Source organism: Solanum verrucosum, unplaced genomic scaffold, assembly GCF_900185275.1.
Source record: "Solanum verrucosum unplaced genomic scaffold, falcon-dt-bn FXZP01000060.1, whole genome shotgun sequence".
Taxonomy (NCBI): Eukaryota; Viridiplantae; Streptophyta; class Magnoliopsida; order Solanales; family Solanaceae; genus Solanum; species Solanum verrucosum.
This window is the reverse complement of record NW_026020129.1, coordinates 4,216,102-4,239,797: the sequence shown is the minus strand read 5'-3', so window position 1 is coordinate 4,239,797 and position 23,696 is coordinate 4,216,102. Positions and strand designations below refer to the sequence as shown.

At 35.6% G+C, this 23,696-nt stretch overlaps 3 protein-coding genes across 4 annotated transcripts in view; 1 reads left to right on the top strand and 2 right to left on the bottom strand.

Annotated features, from left to right (window-relative positions):
* Window positions 1-23,696, bottom strand: part of LOC125827059 (phosphoribulokinase, chloroplastic) — a 70,074-nt gene that overhangs the window by 35,337 nt on the left and 11,041 nt on the right. The gene's annotated exons all lie outside the window — the stretch shown is intronic.
* Window positions 592-9,119, top strand: LOC125827057 (DEAD-box ATP-dependent RNA helicase 5). The gene is made up of 13 exons (XM_049506415.1): window positions 592-1,183; window positions 1,273-1,391; window positions 2,691-2,798; window positions 3,082-3,162; window positions 4,035-4,113; window positions 4,620-4,705; window positions 4,782-4,838; window positions 5,040-5,107; window positions 5,976-6,044; window positions 6,251-6,344; window positions 6,938-7,102; window positions 7,210-7,302; window positions 8,567-9,119. Exons 1-13 carry the CDS (start codon window positions 622-624, stop codon window positions 8,660-8,662), a joined length of 1,677 nt encoding a protein of 558 aa, XP_049362372.1. The 5' UTR covers window positions 592-621; the 3' UTR covers window positions 8,663-9,119.
* LOC125827056 (protein SENSITIVE TO UV 2) lies at window positions 9,574-21,968 on the bottom strand. Its single transcript, XM_049506414.1, has 12 exons — window positions 21,595-21,968; window positions 21,400-21,438; window positions 20,809-20,891; window positions 19,394-19,497; window positions 18,950-19,284; window positions 16,971-17,039; window positions 12,479-12,561; window positions 11,673-12,017; window positions 11,483-11,589; window positions 10,867-11,024; window positions 10,484-10,680; window positions 9,574-10,155 (listed from the first exon to the last, which is right to left on the bottom strand). The coding sequence occupies exons 1-12, from the start codon at window positions 21,931-21,933 to the stop codon at window positions 9,891-9,893; spliced, it is 2,124 nt and encodes a 707-aa protein (XP_049362371.1). The 5' UTR covers window positions 21,934-21,968; the 3' UTR covers window positions 9,574-9,890.

Genomic DNA, 23,696 nt, shown 5'->3' with positions numbered 1-23,696 from the left:
TTATTTTGTTTTTTTAATTGAGGAAACCATGTGTATTTATTTTAATTAGTTGGCAGCCACGTAGAAGCATTTGTGAATCACACACTTTGCTGCGATATTCGAATGTTTAATTGTTGAAATTTCTGATAGTTAAAGTACCTACTTGTGCACTATCAAAGTTTAGGGTTATAATTGTCAAGAGTCATATTTATGTATTATGCCTAACTTAAATGCATACGTCGTTTATAAAAGATATGTTTTATAGCCTCTTATTCAATAAAATAATAATTGTAAGTTAAATTGCACCGAAAGAATGATTTCAAAATTTCAATATATTTTTCCCTTGCATAAGTTTTTATTTTTTTGATTGTCTTGGAAGAATTTGATTTGAAGAATATAACATGTATTTTGCATGATAAAAAAAGTGAAGAAGGACCATATCTGTTAACCTATTAACACCAAGGAATATAATGAACCAAACCCAATCCTAAGGGACCATTTTGATTATTTTCTCATTGTAATTTCACTAAAAACAGAGGTTAATTTGGGGAAAATTGTAAATAGCGAACTTCTATAAATACAACATCCATTTGTTTCCTTAAACCTTAGGGTTTTGCGATTTCGCCATAGATTTGAGCAGCCATGGTAGCAAAGCAGTTAGATGACGAACCTCAAACCCTCACAAATTCAGCAAACTATGAATCCAAATCTCACAAGAAACAGAAGAGAAAGCTCGAAGACCCTGCGGTTGAAGAAGTTGTTGTAGAATCCAAAAAAGAGAAAAAGAAGAAGAAGAAGAAGCAGAAACAGAAGCAAGAAGAAGAAGGGTCTAATGGGAACACTGAAACTCTTGATGGGTCGAATGGAAATACTGAAATATTTGATGGGTCAGCTGAGTTATCTGAAAAGAAGAAGTCGAAGAAGGAGAAGAAGAGTAAGGTAAAGGAAGGGAATTTGGATGATGGGTCTGATGTTAGTGTTGTTAATGGGGAGGTTAAAGAAAGTAGTACAAATGTGGTGGTTACTGGTAAGGGTGCTGATGAGTCAAAGTACAAAGCTTTAGAAAAGTTTGTGGATGCAAGGCTTCCAAGTGAGGTGTTGGAATGTTGTAAGAATTTTGAGAAACCATCACCAATTCAATCTCATTCCTGGCCTTTTCTTTTAGATGGGCGTGATTTTATTGGGATTGCTAGAACTGGATCAGGTATAACATTTGAAAATTGAGTTTTTTTAGTGCAATAGTGGGTTATGGTTTGTGGTTTTTTTAGTTTTATTATATTTTGGTATGATCAGGTAAGACGCTGGCTTTTGGTATTCCGGCTATTATGCACATCATGAGTAAGCGGAAGAGTAGAAAGTCTAAGAATCCTGTTTGCCTTGTACTTTCGCCTACAAGGGAGCTAGCTCAACAAGTACGTTCCTGAAATTTACACCTGGAGTGTTTAAAATTGTTTGCTTTCTTGCATTATTGGTATTTTTACTGTTCTGTGGATTGAGTTTGATTTCACTTGAACTAATACTTCACTTACTGAATAATGTTGTCACTCATCAAAGCTTGAACTTCGTAGTTTTTTTAAAAATTTAGCATGGTAAAAGGCAAATGAATGTGTTATTGCTTGTTTTCCATCCTTGAGTAGACTAGTAATCGTTTTCTGTGGCATCATGGTTATTTACTTTGGAGGAATGATAGGAAACTAATCGTTAGGAGTGTATGTCCTGACCATCTTTCTTTCCAAAATAAAGTTTTTCTATCACCACTTATTATAATGTGAATGTGTTCTTAGAATATATTCAATAAGTTTCGAATATATTCAGTTCCCAATTGCGTGCGAATGCATTGGTGTTCATGCATTCCAAGAATTTTCCATCTTATACTTCTCTATAATCACATGTGTTCAGTGCCTCCTCCTCATTGCAAAGTCTTCATAGCTAGTTCAGGAGGAGAACGTTGTGTGCCCTTAGATTATTGACTTCCAAGCCTCCTTGCTTCTTCCTGGTGATCACTGTTTCCCGCATAACCTAACTGAAAGACTTCTTAGTTGTTTCCTTGCCACTGAATATTCCTGTTTAATTTGTTGCTTCTTTTATGCATCTTGTTAGGTATTGAAATAGAGACATAGTTTAAGTAGGGGGTGCATCCAAAACACTATTGATTAGAACCTTCATCCCAAGGACAAGTACATTTGTTAGTCTCTTTTCTCACTTTTCAGTCATCCTTCCTAGTATTCTCTGTGATTGACATCCAAAGGGTATACCTAAATATTTAGTTGGTAATAGTCCCACATTGCATCCTAGTAAATCTGCCTACTGTCGGATGTTGGGAACCTTGTCGCATAGAAACTGTGTCTCTTAAGCGTAATTTATGTTTACACCTGATATTCATTGCTTCAAAGAGAAATAGAAAAGTAAGAAAACTATATCTGAAGACAGTTTTATTGCTTTTCTATTGCTCTAACTTCTAAGAGCAGGGAAAAATCCATCTGGTCCCATTTACCAAGATACAACCTTATACTGTGCATAATAAATTGTAAAAGGCTAGTTTATGTGAGTTTTAGTTCTTGATGTCTTGTAGTATCTGCCCAGAATGTCTTCTAACTCCTGCCTTATGCTTTCTTTTATTAAATCAATATGCATGTTTTGCCTTGTGTTCTCAAATACAAAATGCCAATGCAGATTTTATACTTTATTGATAACTTTCTCTTTTATAATAGATATCAGATGTTCTTTGTGAGGCTGGGAAGCCTACTGGTGTGCAGTCAGTTTGTCTATATGGCGGAGTTGATAAGCACCATCAAAAGGCTTCTCTTAGATCTGGTGTGGTAAGATTCTTTGATTTTACTCTTTCTGAATTTTTTATTGCAATGAGTCTTGAATGATGATTTTTTCTAAGATTCTTTTTTATTTACTCGTTCTGAATTTATTATTGCAATGAGTCTTGGATGATGATTTTTTCAGTATCATATAATTAATATCTAAGTTGATTTAAGGTCTTATGGTTGCTTGCTTTCTTAGACTTTTTAATGGATGTTACACGTGCTTCACACATGTCATACTTTAAGTCAGTTTCTTGTCGGTACCTCAGATCATATCCTCTGCTTTCAGGATATTGTTATTGGAACCCCTGGTCGTTTGCAAGATCTGATGGAAATGGGAGCTTGCAATTTAAAAGAGGTTTCTTTTGTGGTGAGTGCTTTTATGGCCTTCATTTATGTTTGGACTTTCTGGATCTTTGATGAAGTCTGAATAAGCATGATGTCATGAAAGTTTGTTTGGTCAACTAGTGTAGATAGTTTGGATGCTTTTGTTCTGCATTTTTGGTCATCTAATTTGTGCAAGTACTTTTTGATTTTATTTTATTATTAAGTTTTAGGAGTAGTATTTTCCCTTTTTGTTTTTTTCAAGTAATCTCAAGTTGCTGAACATGAACTTTGTGAGGTATTTAAAATGTAGGTCTTGTTTGAAATACAGGCTGAAAATATGCCTGATAATCACCTTTTGTCGTTAACATTCTATTTAGCATCTTTGAACTATCACTTGACTGTTTGCGGAGTTTATCCTAGGGTTACTGGAATGTCTTGGTGGTTGATGCTAGAAAATTTACAGATGTACATATTTCTGTAGCTTAGCTGTTGTAGAACTTACAAATAATATGCTTCTCATGGCCCAAAGCTTTGCCATTTTTTATTCTGGATTATCATAAACTACACCAATTTCCTTTATTTTCAGCTTATTCAGAGACAAAGTGGCACTTGAATAAGAGCCTTCAAATTAGCTCCATGTAATAAATCTTTCAAAGTTACCATGATAGGGTGATTATTGTTATGTGACAGAAGAAAACATATAGATTGTATTTATCCTTTATTTTTTGTAATGTGATCAGAAATTAAGAAATAGAACTGTTTCTATTTCTCTTAATTTCCCTGACATGATCATGAGATAACTTCTTAAATATGATTTGATTTTTTCCCCTATGTAGTATGAACTTAATATGAATGGAGTACACATCAACTGTCATGCTCCTTTACCCTTGACTGATGTTACTAATATTGCTATAGGTGCTAGATGAAGCTGATCGCATGCTTGATTTAGGTTTTGAACCAGCGGTCCGTGCCATATTGAGCCAAACATGCTCTGGTATGAATATTGCTCTGTACATTTGGTTCCATCACTTGAATTCTTAGAGCTGGAGCGTTGATGGACATCTCATTATATAGATTTAGCCTGCTTAATGTCTTCTTCTTTTTAATGAAATGTTTGGATCTGAATGTCTTTCACAGCTTATTGTATTATCTCCACGTACCATTTTTTCCCTCAGTAAAAATATATATGTCCCAATGAGACATTTTGTAGTTTCATTTTCGATCCTTTTTGTAAATGATGTACATCCATATGTTAAAGTTTGTTTTTTGTTTCATTTTTTCAGTATATATGTAATACCAAAAAGGTTTTTTTGTTTTTTTTTAAAAATTGAATCTTGTAAATATCCTTGTAGTGTTTTGATTCATATCCTCATCCTCCCACTTTACATGGTAGGACTTTGTTCCTTGTTTTTTGCACTTCAGATATAGCTAGATGAAGTTTAAATTTTGTGTACATGCATTTTTTTGTGTCCACCATTCAAGTCCCATCAAATTGTGCAGTTCGGCAGATGGTTATGTTCAGTGCTACATGGCCTCCGGAAGTTCATCAATTAGCTCAAGAGTTCATGGATCCCAATCCAATCAAGGTCTCATTTACCATTCAGAATATATTCTCAAATTTGTTGTGGTTCCTTTCCTGGCTTAAAACTGAAGTCTGTTCAGGTAGTTGTAGGTTCAGAAGATTTGGCTGCCAACCACGATGTCATGCAAATTGTTGAGGTAAACTGCGTTGTAGAAATTTTAAGGACTTATGAGATATGCATTTTTCTTTCCAGCTCTTTCATATGATCAGCATATTGTTGCCTCCCAATCGATCAACAGAGCCAAAACTAAAATTCAAAGAGAAAATAGGAGAAGACTTGCACGTTCATCTCCATTTCTTCCTACTGAATTGCCTGTCCACTTCCTTTTACATTGTAGGTCTTGGAAGATCGAGCACGGGATGAGCGTTTACAATGTTTGCTGGAAAAATACCACAAGTCTAGAAGGTATCTTAACAGAAATTTCTGCCAACACATTTCTAATCTCATTTCAAGCTCTCAAGCCTGCGTTCGTTGTCTCTTGCTGACATCCATAAATCCTCCTATATTATAGTATATGAATAATGATATTCATGTATTAGGTCTTTGCCTGTGGTTTTAATTTCCTGCTTGCCTCCCTGTGTACAAAGTAGGCTTGTAATTCTCTTGTACTTGTAGGAATTGAATGGATTGCTTCCTTCCTGCTAAGTCAACTAGAACAGTTCTCTTTATTTTAAAATCACTCTAAAGTGACTTAAGTGCAAAAAGACTAGACCAGCACCGCCTTTGTGCCTGTGTTCAATATTAACTTACCTTTCTCATAAAAAGTGTGAAATGATTATTCTGCCCATGTGTGGTTGCTAATTTCTATTGGTGCTTAATGTTGTCTAAACACAGTTGTCTGGTGTCCCCCTATGTTTATTTAGATGGTTGACCAAGTGAGGGGTAGCCTAAAAGTAGTGATTCCATTTTTCTACCAGGAGGTAGTATGTTTATCAAACCATGGGGCATGGGGGAAGTGCATTCTCTCTCTCTCCCTGTCACACACACACACTATTATCTCCTCTTCCTTTTTTCTTTTCAAAAATCATATTGTGGATGAGTTCATTTTACTTCCCCAGCAGATTTCTGTTGTTGTATCATTCTTCTTTAGTTCCTTATCCATTGTCTAGCACAGTTGTTCTTCGTGGCAATGGTTTTAGACATTCCTCAATCATCAGTTATTGGGGATAATGTTTACATTATTTGTATCCTGTTTTGGCGTTTAACCTTGGTATTTGATTTTTTGGACTCTCTTTATAATGGATGCTTACAAGAGGTTGCAAACTTTGAACAGGAATAGAGTATTGGTTTTTGTTTTATACAAGAAGGAAGCATCTCGTGTTGAAATGATGCTACAGAAAAGGTAATTCTATTGACTCTTCTGTTTAGTTGTGAAGAAAACATTAGATTCCTATGTCTAGCTTCTATTTACTTGCTGATAATAGTATAATACATGTTCCAACTAATTTGACCCTGGCAACATTGGTACATGTAGTATGCACCATGCTCATTGTATTGTGTATCATATCTGGTTTACATTTTGTAATGTTTAAAGTGTCATTGCCTCAGGGGTTGGAAAGTTGTCTCCATTAGTGGTGACAAGCAACAGCATGCTCGTACTAAGGCCCTGTCACTCTTCAAGGATGGAAGCTGTCCTCTACTGGTACACACTGTTTTCCTATTATCATCTTTGTTTCCACTTCCAGTGATGTTATTTGATAGGTAGAATTAACAGGATAGAATCTCAAGAAGATGCAAACCATATAAGGCCAACTAATCAAGTATATAAGAACCAAAGAAAATGTGCTTTATTAATTAAGTAAAGAAGAACCTCAGATGTGTTTTTATACTCTTGACTAAAACCACTGATATTGCTATATTTTTGGTTTTGTTTTATCATCCTAATTTACATCAGTTTACTCTTTGACTAAAACCTGATCTGTATTTTTGAAGTTCTGATTTCTAGCCAATCCTCTTCCGTCCAAGAATAATAGGATGCTTACTCTTTTTTCCCCATCAAAATGTTTTGCCAGATTTTGCTTCTTTGGTTCTTCCTCATTCCTGCAAGATCTATTTCCCATACTTTCTGTGACTTCTATTTGTGTTGCTCTGGTGCTGGCTGGGAATTGTGTTGTGACTTCCGGTTGAATTTGGATAGACTGTTCATGAATGATCTTGCTGTGTTTGCTCAGTTTTCTTTCGTGCGTGCTGAAACATGCTAAAGCCTCATTAACATAATTGTTTATGCTTCTGCAGATTGCTACTGATGTAGCTGCTCGGGGGCTTGATATACCTGATGTTGAAGTTGTGATAAATTATAGTTTCCCTTTGACAACAGAGGATTATGTTCATAGAATTGGAAGAACTGGAAGGGCTGGTAAAAAAGGTGTAGCTCATACATTTTTCACCAAGGATAACAAGGTACTGTTTGACTGATCCTTACAATAGAGATTTCACTTTTATTTTTCTTGTACTATTGTTTCAGTGCTTTGCTAGTTTGATTCTTACATTGAGCCTGTCTATCACAGGGACTTTCTGGGGAGTTGATAAATGTCCTCAGAGAAGCTGGACAGACTGTTCCAGCTGCCCTTCTTAACTTTGGAACCCATGTAAAGAAAAAGGTAAGCTTTTTGTTTGCATATTGGCTATTGCGTATGATTTGAAATGCAAATGTATTAGATGGTGTTTGGATTGGCTTAAAAGTTGGCAAAAGTAGTCAAAAATGGCTTAAAATAAGTTAGAAAGTGTTTGGCAAGGTTAAAAATAACTTAAAATAAGTTAAAAATGACTTAAAAACCAAAAGTAGGTCTCCCCCTACTTTTTATTTTTTGACTTAAAAGTCATTTCAGTTCGACTTTTATTCTTGACGTAAAAGCTACTTTTTTTAAGCCAATCCAAACGGGCTCTTAGTCTCCTAAATTTCAGTATCTCATTTTGGAAGAAATTATTGTTCCTCACACAACTGACACAAGGATTTGCCTAGTTCTTGATATCCTAGTAGCTGTATTTGTGTTTACATGTCGTGCTTGCATTGTAAGTAGAATCTATTAAAAAAAGAAGGATCTTATGTTGGCTTGGTCCAAACTAAGAAAACAAAGAATCATGTCGTGTTTTTGTTCTTGGGCAGGAAGCCCAGAATGTTATTATCATCTGCTTGTGCATAGTCTTGACAACATAGTATCTATGGATAGGGGTGTCAAATGAATGGGTCAAAATGTGAACTGCCCAAAATTTACATGGGCTGAAATGAGTTGGGCAGGAATGGGCTATAAACCATCTTCATTAATAACCCGTACAAAAGTGACTTGGGCTGAAAGGGACTAAACGAATCTTGACCCAATCTGCCCATTTCTTACTAAATTTTTAGTCTATTTGTTTATGTACCTAACAAAGTTTGTCTTTATTATGTCTATTTGGCTAATATACAACGTATTGAACATAATAATTTTTTTGTTTTAAAAAAACACTTTTGACAAGATTCCTCATTGATCAACTAACACCTACATATCAACCCAATTATTGGATGGACCAAATTGGGAGGGTCAAAATCTCCAAGTTTATAAATGGGCTGGTAAAAGTTTAGTGAGACCGAGGCTAAGGAGTTGTGTTTTCCTGGGATAATTTTGCAACCCGATTACAATAACAATTTGGATATCCAGAAGATGGAAAACCAACAATGTATTATTACAAAAGTTATACTTTGTGATCGCCTATTTTCTTGCTGGCATAATTTGTTTGATTGAGACTGATGAATAGAGCTACACATGCCTTTCTGTTAGTAATTGTCAACTGAATCTTGTTTCTCCACCCTTCCCTTACTACCGCATTGCTAGTTTTCTATCGCTGCACATGTTCTTTGTTACATTGTTGAGTTGCAATTTACAGGAGTCCAAGCTCTATGGTGCTCATTTTAGAGAAATTGATGCAAATGCTCCAAAGGCCACCAAAATAAAATTTGGCGATTCTGATAATGAAGATTGAGAAAACGAATATCAATGGTTCCAGTTTGTCATTGAGTTGTAAGCAGCAGTGCAGCACAACTCCTTTGAATTGGTTCCAAGCTTCACCATCCTGACACTATAGAATCGTTTGGCGGATGCATGGAGAAGTGGATCATTGTGAGAAGAATGCAAGAGATGATGTCCCACAGCTATCTGCTCATGTACGCCAACAGATGCCTAAATTTATTGCGCTGCAATGTCCTAGATAATAGTGTTTTAGAATCTTAATATTCTTTTATGTAATTCGTATCATTTCCAGCATAGAAATGTAACTCTTTAAGAGTGTAATGCCGACTGATTGTTAGTTTGTCTCTTTTGTGATATTTGATTGCACCTTACAAATGCTGGAGATGGGATTCTGTGCTATAAGTAAAATATTTTGGAGGTCCTGTTATTTGGAGAAAACATGTCTGGATAATTAATTAACTTCTGTTCTAGACTCTGAAAAGTAGTTGGAGTTGTAAAGCCCCAACATGTTTCGATTTCCAACGGTGCACGTTCCAGAATTTAGTGGATAATAGACCCACTTCTCTATTAACTAAAATGCCAAACTTTATGTAACTGTGTTCAAACTTGTGAGCAAGATAATAATATCAAAGACTTGCTTACGTTAACTTGTCAAGGGTTGCAAGTAGATTCAAAAGTTGGTGTAACAAAGACCATCACAAATGCACTTTTCATCTGTGCATTGGATTGAGCTTTGGAACATGAGAAGTAAAGAGGAAGTTTATAGCAGAGGATGAAACGCGCGATCTATAAACTGCCACTCGTAGGACAAAATAAGGTCTTCCCATTGTTTTTCTCTCTTTAAGTCTCTACCAACAGAAAAAAATGCATCCTACAAGATGCCCTTGTAAGACCCCCGGGGTTGGGGTTTATGGGAAGAACAATGGGAAAATTGCTCCATCTCCTCTGAAGCTCTAACATTATATATTTAATGCGATTGCTAACATTATTCTTCAGCCAATGACAAACATACATTAAAAATATATACAGAAAAACCGATACAACTACCCAACACCTTATACATCAGGGTGATCGGTATGCAACTTTTGCTGACAACCTATTCGAAGGGATCTCAGCACAGAAGCTGCAACATTGCTCCACGCCCATTCCTGTCATAATATCATCATAACTCGATAGCTCCATGGGCGGTTCTCTTCAAGCATGTATGCACTTCTCGGAATAATGAAGTTTTCATGCTTCTTTCATTGGTTGCTACCTCCAAGAAACGTGAAGACTCTTCTTCTCAACACCTGAGCTAAATCTATGATTTCAGATTCCCTAATCTGCCGAGTCATACTAACATCCTGCCAAAAGAATGTGCGCTTACTGGATAATCTGCTTGTTACATCAACAGTCAAAGTGGCCTTCTCTCGACTATTTGTTAATGCACGTAGAGCGTGACTGGAGTACTTGGGATGTGAAACTAGTCTATTCAAGAGTATAAGTACCTCTCGAATCAGCAAGGTCCTGGCAAATAAGACATAGAAAAGATTGAGAAAATGAAATTTCAATAAAATCAAATTGAAAAATTACTTGGAAAATGCAAAGGTCCTTTCAGAAGATTAAAAAAAACAGCTAATAATGAGAAACTCCATGAATTAAGGACTCAAACTCAAGGTGGTGAACAAATGGGTTGTCAAACTAAAAAGTATAAAAAGAAAGCATTGTGATGTTCAGTTCTAGATAATCATTGTGTATTTTACCGCATGGAAACTCAAATAAACTAACTCCATTTCATGCATATATTTGGAAGACTGAAATAAACCTCAAAACACATTTAAGTGCCCAAAGATACCTCTCTTTGTATACTTCTGGCTGCTGAGCAGTATCCGATTCTTCTAGATCCAAATCGCATACTAAGCTTTGCAAAATAATTGCTGGGAAATCCTTTCCTTTTGGAAGCCCATAATTTAATAGAATTTCAACACCACATTTTCCGGATGATGCGAAGAAAGCTAGCAAAATAATAGTGTGCTTCCGAAGCTGTAGTTCCTGAATAATTAGAGAATCAAGGGTAACAAACAGCAGGAAGGGGTCAATTCCATTCTTGGCAAATTCAAGACAAAATCCATGTTAAATACGATAGCAGTATTCAGAGGAGTTTAGAGAGAAAAATTGAAAATACGAAATGAGGAAAGGTGAGAAGATATGCTAATTGAAGTTAAACACTAGGCTTACCTCGGCATTACTTCCAGTGCAGGCGATACACTCTGCCAAACTCTCAAAGATCACACTGATTACGGAAAAAGTTGAACTTTCATTGGAATTGATGTCAACCATGCCACTGCCATCTCCCTCCATGAAACAGCTGCAGAATGAGGCCATTACTCTTGGACCTTTATTGAATAGTATAGTCAGGTAAACCATTACACAAAGCAAAAACAAACTGCTAGTGATTTTGAGATGGATTTTTTCCTCAGAAATAACCTTTATATCTTCATCAGAGTATATCTTACAATTAGCAGCAATCTACTACAACTACCACTGTGGTGCATGAGTAAAAGACAGTAAAATTTAATGAAGTATCCTTCCTTAATAATAAACTTGGAGAAAATGCATCAATCTTTAACTTGGATCAGAAAGAATATATTGGCTTATTCTCCATAAGATCGTACAGACACTGTTGGAAGAGAATATGATATAAATAACAAAATGCGGTAGTTCAAGTAGTAAAAGCTACAAATTGAACATTGAGGTGCAGTAAGCAAGTTCAAGAACAAACTTCCAGGAGCCAGATAACATCAAATTGATATATAAACATGTGCCCAACACGTGACCAAACATATGTGCTTACAATTCAGTAGCATATGAAGAAGATGCACAGTTTTCTTCTTTACATGCAAGCGGGCTCCCTTCTTCAATAATTTTACAATACTTTGGAATAGTATATCTGTTCCGTACCTATATAAAAGAGGAAATAGCATAAGCATATTACAGAGCTCTAAAAATATTCGTAAACAGATAAGAGAAGGATATGAACTTACTTGTCCCTCTCCAAATAGGCATTACTTCTTGCAACAATCAGATTCATGACTGAAACTGCTTCGAGTCTTATATGTTCTACGTCATGAATCATGACAATTTCGCACATTAATTCAAACAGAGGAACATAGTTGAAACAAGATGATATCAAACAGCTAGATCCATAATTGATGAATCCTATTCTGGTGCAAGTTTCAAGATTATTCACTCTCAGGCGATCAGTGTGATCTTGATCAAATATTTTCTCAGTATGGACATGCGGCAGTCCTCTATTTCCAGGATATCCATATTCATACAGTTCTGACGCATTATTCCAACAAACAGGTCCGTCAACCACAATATTGTCCCTGATAGAGTACATTGGGAAGATCAAATCAAAGCATATAAGGAAATTCCTGGATCAGATGATAGAGACAATCTTTTCTCCTTTTTCCTTTCCTTTAGTTATTTGTTTTAGCCTTTTGAGGTCACGGAAGCATCGTTTACCCCAATAAGGAAATAAACAACTAGCACTAGCAAGAGAACAGCAAAACGCCTGAAGATCTATCTTGAAATGTGAAGAATCAGAAGACTGGAGAGACTAGTTTGCATGATAATCAGTGGGTTCTAACTTTTGCTTCTGTTTTTTTAATTGAGCTTCCTTATGAATCCAGACAAATGCAAGCTTCTTACACAAAGGGAATGGTTAAACAGTTGTCAAACACTTGAATCAAATCATTCTTCTGCATTGATGCTAAAAGAATCCACGACAATATCTCAAAAACAGAATAGAGAAAGAAGAGCATGCATTTGAGTAAGTAATATATACCTTTTACCAAATTTTCTTTCCATATTGAAAGTGAAACTCAAAACCTCTTGCAGTATATGCAAAGACCTATGAATAATAGAAACCTGTATGGAATGAATAGTGTTATGAAGCTAGTGACAAGAAACTTCTATGGAATGATATAAAAATGAAGCCTTTATGAATTCCCTTTTACTTCAACATAACATACAGTAATCATTCAAAAGAACTATATAGCCGACCCCAACATGATTGGAATTGAGACATAGTTGTTGTAATCATTCAAAGGAATTATAAAAAAAAACACTCTGTACTTTTGTTATGGAAAAGCCTTGGTACTTAATTAATTTTTATACAGGTAATATATGGAAAACCTTAGTAGTTGATGCATACTTATATTTATATATATATTTCCTTTATTCTTAGAAGTTTTGTTGTTTGCATAGTTTTCTGCTCCTTGGCCAATCAGCCACCTCCCATCCGACTCTGATTTCCGTAATACTCTCTTGGTCTTGACACAGGTCACTTGCTGAGTGGAAGTTTTGGGTAGGATTTGAACCTCAATTCTAGATTATCAAGTTATAACTTATTTATGGAAGGTGGGGTGAGGATCTTCATGGTGGGTGGAATCTCACTAGTGAATCAAAAATTGGATTTACAATGGATCTCACCCAAATCACCCTATCTATCCTCCTCCTGTGGAGGTGAGGGTTCTGTCGGTATGTATCAGTCGCGTAGAGAGAAGGTGCATAATAAAGATTAGAATCTAAGTGGTAGAACAAAGAAGGTGAACTCCAACGGACCAGTTTGCCAATTGATGCAAACCGGTATAATAGGTGTGCGAGGCATATTTCAATGCGAAAAGTGTCCCAACAAGGATGAAAACACAAAGTCATACTTTAAATTTGAGAACTGGTGGTTGGACATCGAGGGGTTCAATGACAAAATTAAAGGATGGTGGAACTCCTTCAGTTTTATAGGGAAACCTGACTATGTTTTGGTTGCTAAGCTCAAAGCACTAAAAGAAAAGCTGAAAGAATGGAGCAAAACTGCACAAGGGAACTTGGGAACACAAAAACAAAATGTCTTGAAACAGCTAGCTGAATTAGAGGAGATACAGGAGAACAGAACCTTGAGGCCAGAAGAGATAAGCTCCAAAACAGCATTAATCAGTGAGTTTGAAGACATAGCTAAAAGGGAGGAAATAGCTTGGAGGCAAAGATCTAGGGCAGTGTGGCTAGAGCAGGGGGATAGAAACACTAATTTCTTCCACAGAACTGCAAATGCACACAGGAGAATGAATACAATCTCAAAGCGGAAAGTGAGAGGAGAAAACTTGACTGAACCAGAGGAGATACAGAAAGAGATAGTAACTTATTATGAGGAACTATACTCTGAGCCAGAACAATGGAGACCATACCTGGAGATGAGAAACTGTCCTATGATTCATGAAGAAGAAAACAAATTACTCTTGGCACCTTTTGAGCAGCAGGAAATTCTAGAGAGCATAAAAGCATGTGCAGGGGACAAAGCACCAGGGCCAGATGGTTACTCCATGGCTTTCTTCAGCCAATGTTGGGACATCATTAAACCTGATCTGGTGGCTACAGTGCAGCAGTTTCATAAGGCAGAGAGGTTTGAGAAGAGTATTAATTCCACCTTTGTGGCTTTAATTCCTAAGAAAGTGGGAGCTGAGGAACTGACAGATTTTAGGCCTATTAGTCTAATAGGTGGAGTTTACAAGATCATTGCTAAACTGTTGGCAGAAAGGTTAAAGAAGGTGCTACACAGGCTTGTAGACAGCCAACAAATGGCATTCATAAAAGGTAGACAAATAATGGATGCAGTGTTGATTGCAAATGGATGTGTTGAGTCTAGGCAGAGAAGCAAGTGCCCTGGAATTCTATGCAAGCTTGATATACAGAAGGCCTATGATCATTTAAACTGGAATTTCTTACTACTTATGATGCAAAGGATGGGTTTTGGAGCCAAATGGATAAGATGGGTGAAATTCTGCATAAGCACAGTCAAGTTTTCTATTTTAGTTAATAGAACTCCTAGTGGTTTCTTTTCATCCCAAAGGGGACTGAGACAAGGTGACCCCCTGTCACCCTTTTTATTCATCTTAGCAATGGAAGGTTTGAGTAACCTAATTCACACAGCAAAGAGGAAGGGTTGGGTAAGGGGCTTCAGGGTGGACAGCAGTGCACAAAATGGCTTGGAGATTACACATCTGCAATATGCTGATGATACTCTTATTTTCTGTGAAGCAAGGACAGAGCAAATATTGATCCTAAGAGTAATATTCATCATCTTTGAAGCAGTCTCTGGATTACATATCAATTGGGGGAAGAGTTTCATTTATCCCATAAATGAAGTGGCTCAGGTGGAGAGTCTGGCAGGGGTTTTGGGTGGTAGGGTAGGGGAACTACCAACCATATACCTAGGTATGCCATTGGGGGGAAAGAGCAAATCAATAGGGATCTGGAATGGAGTGATAGAAAAATGCGAAAAGAAGCTTACCAACTGGAAGAGCCAATATCTGTCTAGGGGAGGTAGATTAACCATGGTTAATAGTGTGCTAGATGCAATACCTGCTTATATGATGTCTGTGTTCCCAGCACCAAACAACGTCATACAGAGAATAGATGCTTTGAGAAGAAGTTTTTTCTGGCAGGGAAATGAAGATAAAAAGAAGTTTCATCTAGTCAAATGGGAAGAGGTCATAAAAAATAAGAAAGAGGGGGGACTAGGGATCAGGAACATGAAGAAACAAAACAAAAGCCTAATGCTAAAATGGCTTTGGAAGTTTATGACAGGAGAGAATATGCTATGGAGAGAGGTGATCAGGGCAAAATATGAAATGGAGAATAGGTGGATGACAAAGATGGTAACTACACCATATGGATGTGGTATCTGGAGATCAATAAGAAATCTTTGGCCTCTGTTCCTTTCTAGAATCAGATTCCAGGTGGGTAATGGAATGAAGGTGTCATTTTGGGAGGACAGATGGATAGCCCAAAGAACCCTGAAACAATTATTCCCAGATTTATATACACTAAGCCTTCAACAAAATGCAACTGTGGCTGAAATGTGGACAGGACAGGGGTGGAACTTACATCTTAGGAGGAATCTAAATGATTGGGAGATGGGGAACATAGTGGCCTTCCATGATACAATGGCACAATTTAGCAATTTGACTAGGGAAGAAGACAAGGTTGTGTGGAAGATTGGCAGCAAAGGGGTTTTCAGTGTCAAGTCAGCTTACAAAGATCTTAATCAATCAAATTCAAATGATAGGATGGAGCTATGGCCATGGCGGATGATATGGAGACCTAAAATCCCATACAAGGTAAACTGTTTCACATGGTTACTAGCAAAGGAAGCAGTGCTGACACAAGAGAATATAAAGAAGAGGAAGTTCCAACTATGCTCAAGATGCTATTTGTGTGAGGAACAGGAAGAGACAGTCAACCATCTCTTTTTGCATTGCAAATGGACAGATCAATTATGGAGAATATTCAGCAGCCTTAGAAAGATCACTTGGGTGAAACCAAGAAACATAGCACAACTCCTAAATTGTTTGGATCAATATTGGCAATACTACAATTAAGGAGGAGAGATGGAGGATTGTCCCAGCTTGTATAGGGTGGACAGTGTGGAACGAAAGGAATCAAAGATGTTTTGAGGGCAAGAAGAACAATGTGCAGAATTTCAAGATGAATTGTATAGCTCTTTATTATTTTTGGTGTAAACAGAAAGTCTTAGTACAGGCAGAAGAACTTTTTGATGTTTTAGACTATTTGTGACAAAAAGCACAGATGGAGTCAGTCTAGTTTGTAATACTTTTGGAAAAGGGGCTACTTTGATGTAGTATACCTGTGGATAAATAGAAGAAAAAGTTACCATTCTCAAAAAAAACAAGGATGTCCTTATATTTCACTTGAAAGAAGAAAAGCAAATAGGCATAGTACCGGAAAGTATGGATTTGGAGTTTATCCTCAATCAAGAGCTACTTGAAAGTCAAGATAGATTTCACACACCTAGTACATTAAGGATCACGTCTCGTACTATTCAGATTTTCAGAAATATTCACAGAGCTTTCAAAAATTAAACTAAGATTTTTCACTTTTTAAGTTCATTAGGCAATTGTGTATATTGAAAAACAATTTTCAAAATCATTGCTAGAACTGTTTGCCTACCAGCTTTCCCAACTTTCTCCTTTTCTTTTCAGGAATATGAGATGGATACAGCTTTGCAGGCCTGAACACTTTTTTCATTGAGAATGGTAACAGTATCATACATCATCAGCACAAAGATATACTCGAACCCAAATTTACCATTCAAAAAGGTATATCATTGCTCTTATTACAAAAGTCTGCACTATTAACCTGGACATTTTACTGAGATAAATGGATATTGCCATTAAAAAGTTTTACATGTTTAGAAATGTAAATTCCACATTAACAACTAAAACAGAAGGAAAAATGATAAATATCTAAGCTTACAATCGCACATTTTTAAGTCTGCAAAGACCAACCAACGCTTCTAACAAATCTTCGAATCTCACCATTTCATCATTAATCTACAAGATACAAGACCACAAATTATGAGAGTTCAACCCTACTAAGAGTCTAAGACAACATAAGGTAAATAAGCTACGCATAATATTTGCAAAATAAAGAAATGTGGTGCAGATCAAGTGTAGGAAAAGCCTTTTTTAATGAAGTAAAGGTAATAGGAAAAACCTTTATTTATCTCATTTTATTGTAATTTTGTTGGAATTTATGCCAAGTGGGAGAAAAATAGAACATAATGGAAGCAAAAGATCCATATAGGCGAGACTTAATAGTGAGGATTAAGGCTTAATCAGGTTGGTACTCTTGTATATAGTAAGTCTTCGGTTGTTGAAATTTGTCAGTAGAAAATGGAAATACCCACTAATTAAGAGAACGCCAATTTATAAATAATGTAAATGGATCCAAATTAAGTAAAATGGATGGTGAGGATTCACATAGCCAAACCCAACTAGTTAGGGATTGAACCATACTTGTTATTGTTACTGATATTTTATACCTACATTATGAGAATAATACCCACTTCAAATGTTGATTGGTACTCTTTCCATTATTTCCACATCATAAAAGGAATTTATAAGAAGTTATTATGCAAGATTCCAAGAAAGAAAACTAAAATAATTAAATAAAAAAGAAAGAACAAAATTGATGTAAGATAAACTTGCTTATTTTTTACTAATCAAGTTACTGTTTAACAAAAAAAACTTGTTTGTTAATCTTTGGAACTCAAATATGTTAAGCTAGTGAATTCAAAACTAACCAAAGTGACACTTAAAATTGCAATATGGAATGGTAAATAATTTGAATTGTCACTAAAATCAGAATTGGTAATGTGAGAAACATTGGAGAAGACTACTATTAAATTGTTGTCGTGTCTACATTATTACATTGAGACCCTATTTATAGACACTAGAATACGATCCTTTACCAAGTAGGATACTATTTACTATTCCTATTTCTATTTGTATTCCTATTCCTATTCTAAATAGGCTTGTATAAACCTATTCCTATTCTAATAGGATTGTATAAACCTATTCATGTTCTAACAAGTAAGAATACAACTCATCCAGGTTAAATTTGCAATGTAACATTTCAACTCATTTATACTTTTGCTTTGATGTATTAGAGAAACACTTGATAGAAAGCACTCTTAATAATTATAAGCATATCAAACCTTCAAAAGTAATGGGAAGCTTTATGTTACTATGTTAGAATATTTCTTTATGATTTTAGGATACGGTACTATTTAGTTCATAATAAAAATGATAATTTTGTGCTAAAAGTATGAGCATTTTTGATAGATTTTAGAACTTATGGGTTTAAGTCATGTTTCATTTTATTTTTTGAAAAAAAGTGAAACATCTTTCCAAAAACTATGGCCAAACACATTTTGAAACTTCAATCCAAACTTCACCCAAATCTGGTTTACCAAAAATATTTGGCAATCTAGGGCCAACACTAGCTTAAGAGAGCCATTGTTTTGGTCAGCCCACTAATGTTTGCATTAGGGTAGGATGTCTACATCACACCCTTTGGGTGCGGCTCTGCCCCCTACCCTGCTAACGTGGGAGACTTTGTGCACCGGGCTGCCCCTTTTTTTTAAGAGAGCAACTGCCTTTAATTTAAATGCATGACCAAAGCAAGTGTCATGCAAAATATGAGAAAAAGAGTTCGAGCAAGTGAAAATAGGAAAATCTTAAATTCCAGTCCTTTGACTTCCTTTTTCGTGGTTGAGTTGAAAGTAAATAGTGAATGAGTAACAAATATAAGGAAAACCAATTCATATAAAAGAAAAATCCGAGACATTGAGAGAGATCTATCATCTGGTTAATGATTGTTAGTATGCACATCTAGAGAAACAAGAACCTGAAGGTGAAGTGTAGTCAAAGTGAAAAAAGATATCACTTAATGGATATACCTTGGTCAATACAGAGAAAAGATGAGACACTTTTGCACTCTCACCAGAATGAGTATACTGCAGATTATCCTTCAAAGAAATCTTTGACTCCACACTTGTCCTAAAGGGCAAACTCGTGTTTAGGTATCCAGAAAGGACACGGAAATCAACATCACATGTCGCATACAACTTCGAAATGAGTAGCCTTCCTAATCTTTGGCCACAAGACGAGCTCCATGCATCCAACAACTTGTTTCTACGGCAAAAATTATCAGATAAATTGTTTACAGCTGATAAACTGGTAGATTCATCATGTCTTTCAGTCTGGATCCCAACATCCTTAGAGGATACTGTACCTATGATTCAGCATGCAAGGAAGAATGGATGAGCAGATCATGAAAGAACTCATTTTCAGGAACCATGACATATAATTGATTTTAATCCCACATCTCAATTTGAACTAACCGATTTTTGTGCTAGAGCCAATATGCTCATTCATAGAGCGTGTGTTTTGGAATTCTAGGGATTTTATTTGGTCTCCTTGGATGTTGATACCCGAATCTGTACTACTGTAAACACAGACGAGACCGTAATTTTAGCATGAGATTGACCTCATTTGCAGTGCAAGCAAATCATGACAGTTAAAACCTAATCAATCTCATTCCAGAATAACAAGGATGCGCAAAAGTCAAATTAAATGGATAAGGAAACTAGCAATCAAAAATATATAACTCATATAAAGCATATTAGCAAAGATAAGAATTTCTCCAATGTTATGACTCCTTCAACTTTTACACACTGCAAGAAGCAACCTTCACTAAAATTCTTCTATTTCCCTTTTAGAGTTCAACTGAGAAGTTTAAAGTTCCACCAAAAAACATGAGAAAGAACATGATGAAAGAACATGATGTTGCATCACAAAGTTCCTCCCTAAGCACACAATATATGCATTTTTTTCCTAAAATTTCTAAAGGATCAGCATAGTTGCAAAAGGTTTGGCACTTTGTCAACTAGCAGTAGAATGACACGTGAGCATGGTTTGTTACAAAGAAAATTTTTTGTACCAAATTTGATTCATAAGAACCTTACAGAATGACATTACTAACTCTGATAAATAAATTTGATATATTTTCTTCCAAAACCTTCTTAAAAGGAAATTTAAAACATTTTACATTCTATTCTTCAAGATTTATTGTGCCCCTGATGCATATATTTCCTTGTACTTCATCTCTTAGCATCTTTGTTGTTGAATTAAAATTTGGAGATAATATGTAAATCTCCACCCTCTGAAATATATCCATGCATTACACTTCTTTGTCATGTACCACGCCAATGTGGTAAAAATATTGGAATAATGTCACAATGAAAAGAGGTTCTTTGTAGGACGAAAAGGGGAGAAGAAATGACAAATTTTCATTTTACCAAATTGTAGAAGTTATTGAAACTAAACTTCTTATATGGTTTGTATTCACCTCCATTCATATACTATCTCAATCGTGTAGATTAACTAATGTATATAATCGAAGTGAAATAGGAACAACCAAAAATATAACATAACTTGCAACAAAAATGAGACTAAAAGGATAGAGCAATAACATTATGAATAATATAGGCTAAGGAGTAGTTGATTGATTTTGCATGCACATTGACAGAGGGAAGAAAAAGGAATCTTGTGCAGATTAGATTATTAAAAAATATGACTGGTTATTGCTTGTCAGATCAGGCTATCTCCTTATTATCTAATGTGGTACGCGCCTTAATCAAGAATAATTGTGGTCAACTTTTATTATGCATAAAATATAGTATACCCTAGAAGAAGAACACCATAACCAAAGTTTCCTGCAACTACCTGTCAAACACAAATTCCACTAGGCACTTACAGGTTCACAATTTTTGGAGGAGTAACCTTGAGTCTCTTCTCTTTCTTATCTCTTTCCTTTCTGAGTTTAATGCACTCTTGCTCCTGAAGCGGTGCAAAAGATCATTATCTACTAGGAATTTTCATCAGAAATATATTGAAGACAACTTATGTCATAAAACCACTATACTAGGTCTTCAGCATCTACTCAATGTCAATGTCAAGCACATAAATATTATCCATCAAGGTAAACCAGTGTAAAGAATGCTAACTGTTAAGTCAAGTGAGATGAATCAGACATAATCCAAATGGAACCAGCTAAACAAATAGTACAGCACAATGTGGGTGCTTAAATTAAAAAGTTCCTTCAATGAGGTCATGCAGTTAAGTTCAAGATTTTTCCCTTGCAGGAATCTGTTCATTTATCTCAATAACATATAAAAGCAACTGCAACTCAATTACTGATCGAAATCAACTGAAACATCTGCCTAATACCCTAATGCCTCTACAGTCATATAGAAACCTTAGAAAGACATTTAAATTCTGGAACTCCAAAAATTCAAATTTTATACAGCATACATGAGAGTATTGATGGGTAGGGTATATGACGTACCAAACGATTCCGCTCCTCTGAAATTCTATCAAGCTCCCTCTGCAATAAAAAAAAAAAGAATTAGCCCAATCCATTCAAATAACTTTCTATAAAATGGGAGGGCAAAAGTAGTCTACTGCCCAGCCAATTGATCAGAGAATGACTACTTCATTTATAAACATTACTATTAATTACATACTAGTAGCATTTTCTAACCTTCAAACTATCAAGTTCTTCTTCTTTGGCATTGTGGGACCCGCCAGCAGGGAGAGAGGAGCGGGCAGCGGCAGCGGAGAAAACGTCGACATCGGATAACTGATTGAAACCTTTAGGCACTTCTGGAACTCTCTGAGACAAATCCCGCGGAGGCGAATAGCTAACCTCGACGTACGACACCGCCGGATATGATTGTTGCTGCTGCTGCAGGGGCGGCGGCGGTAGCGGCGGAGGTGGAAGGGATTTCTGAGTGGCGATCGACAAGGCCTGCTCTTCAGCTTGAACAAGTTGGTCGACGAAATCTGCGTCCCATTCTTCGTCGAAACCCTCGTCCGCCATTGCTGTAAAGGTTTCTCTTTTTTCTTTTTTTTTCAGTTTATATTTTTCATCTGTTCGATTTCTCCATTTTCGCGCGCTTTGCCCCTTTTGTCAGGGTATTATTCGAAAAGAGACAGTAATTTAAGTGATATGCCAAAATGCTCCCAATAGTTTTTGGCATTTCCTTTTTCTTCCCCACATGTTTCTTTTAGGTCATTTGTAGCCCGTTAGATTGTTTGATCAAATTTTTGGTCTAAGATGCTCTTCCTTTTCCTCTTCTTATTGGTGTTCTACTTTCTGTGAATTTACACCATTTTTGGAAATTGATGTTTTTAAATTCAATTTTCTCCATTAATTAAATTTTTCATTATTTATTTTCATTATAATGTTGGAATTTCTTTTGTTTCTTCTCGTCATAAAGGATATTTTTGTATCACAGATTGATTAACAATCATTTTACTTATATAACTTTTTAAAAATGTTGGATGTTAGTTCAACTAATATGGTGGCACTTGTTCAAGTTATTATGGTTATTGAGAATGGCTTGATAAAGAACTTTAGGCATTATTCGTTGTAGAATGAACAATTTAAAGGTTGTGGATGATATAGTTTATATAACTTATCCACATTTAAAGGAAATGTATGCCTTGAAGAGGTAAGGTGTTGAATTTGAAGTTGAAAATGTGTTTATTCTAATGTCTTGGGCTACTTACCATGCATGACAGTGTCAAATGTATTTTAAGTGTAAAGTTAAATATCAACTCGAGTTCTTCTCTTAGAAATTGAAAAAATTGATAACTAGCTATTAAAATAGTGAATGATGTTTTAAGATATTGTGAATAATAAGATCCTCATGTTAATAGTCAATTCTTTCTGGTATGTGTGCTAAGATGGTATTGGTTTGGGTCTAATCGGTCACCACGTGCGAAATGAGAGATGTTGGTATTAAGTTTACATAAACCTAACGAAAGTTATTAAGAAGTTACCACATAAACAATGTAACTTCTATCTTATTTTGAAGGAAAAAGGGTCAAAAATACCCCTAAACTTTGATTTATTAGTTGACTATGCCCTTGCCATTAAAATGAAGTTATTTTTACTCTTGTTGTTACTAATTTCATCATTTATGCCCCTCTATTAACGGAAATCTCCAAATTGACTCAAATTAACCCAAATTCTTTTAAATAACCCATTCTCTATTTTTAACCCATGCCCCAACCCGTCTAAAAACCTAACCCAATAAACTTTTAACCCATTTTCCTTACTCATTCTTTCAAAAGATCTCAAATCCCACGAGAAACATTTAACCCATTTAACCAATTTCATTCATTGTTAACCAGTCCAAGATCCGTCTTCTGATAATATCTCATCATGCCTACAAGATCTTCCTCTGTAGTCTTCGAAAATTTTGTAGAGGGTTCATGGGGTTGGTTTACTTTTTTGTTGAAACACTTAAATATGATCCAATTTTTAGGTACATAAAGATCTGTTTCTGGGTTTGTTTTGTTTTTATATTCTAAAGTCTAAAGCTTGGATCTTTTAGTGCTTTCACACTTTTTATCTTGTTTCAAGATTCAAAGTAAATATATGAGATGTTGTTAAATATGTTGTTTTGGGTTCTCGAGGAATACTTGGATTCTTATGGTTTTTTTTTTTTTTTTGTAATGGTGAAAGATAAGTAAGGAAAGTGTGTATTTTAGTAGTTTATTGGAAGCTCTGAAATCGAAAGATACAAGTGGTCTAGTGCTGTTTCAGTTTGGTAAATTGGTTTTCTCTTTTAGTAT

What these genes read in the sequence shown, in the direction of transcription:
- LOC125827056 (XM_049506414.1), bottom strand. Translation starts at nt 21,933, where the DNA reads ATGGCGGACGAGGGTTTCGACGAAGAATGGGACGCAGATTTCGTCGAC. An exon ending in TCTTCATATGCTACTGAATT is followed by an intron (nt 11,025 to 11,482) that starts GTAAGCACATAT and finishes TATTCAATAAAG; the next exon opens with GTCCAAGAGTAATGGCCTCA. An exon ending in CCAGAAGTATACAAAGAGAG is followed by an intron (nt 10,156 to 10,483) that starts GTATCTTTGGGC and finishes CTTATTTGCCAG; the next exon opens with GACCTTGCTGATTCGAGAGG.
- LOC125827057 (XM_049506415.1), top strand. Translation starts at nt 622, where the DNA reads ATGGTAGCAAAGCAGTTAGATGACGAACCTCAAACCCTCACAAATTCA. An exon ending in AAATACCACAAGTCTAGAAG is followed by an intron (nt 5,108 to 5,975) that starts GTATCTTAACAG and finishes AACTTTGAACAG; the next exon opens with GAATAGAGTATTGGTTTTTG. An exon ending in GAACCCATGTAAAGAAAAAG is followed by an intron (nt 7,303 to 8,566) that starts GTAAGCTTTTTG and finishes TGCAATTTACAG; the next exon opens with GAGTCCAAGCTCTATGGTGC.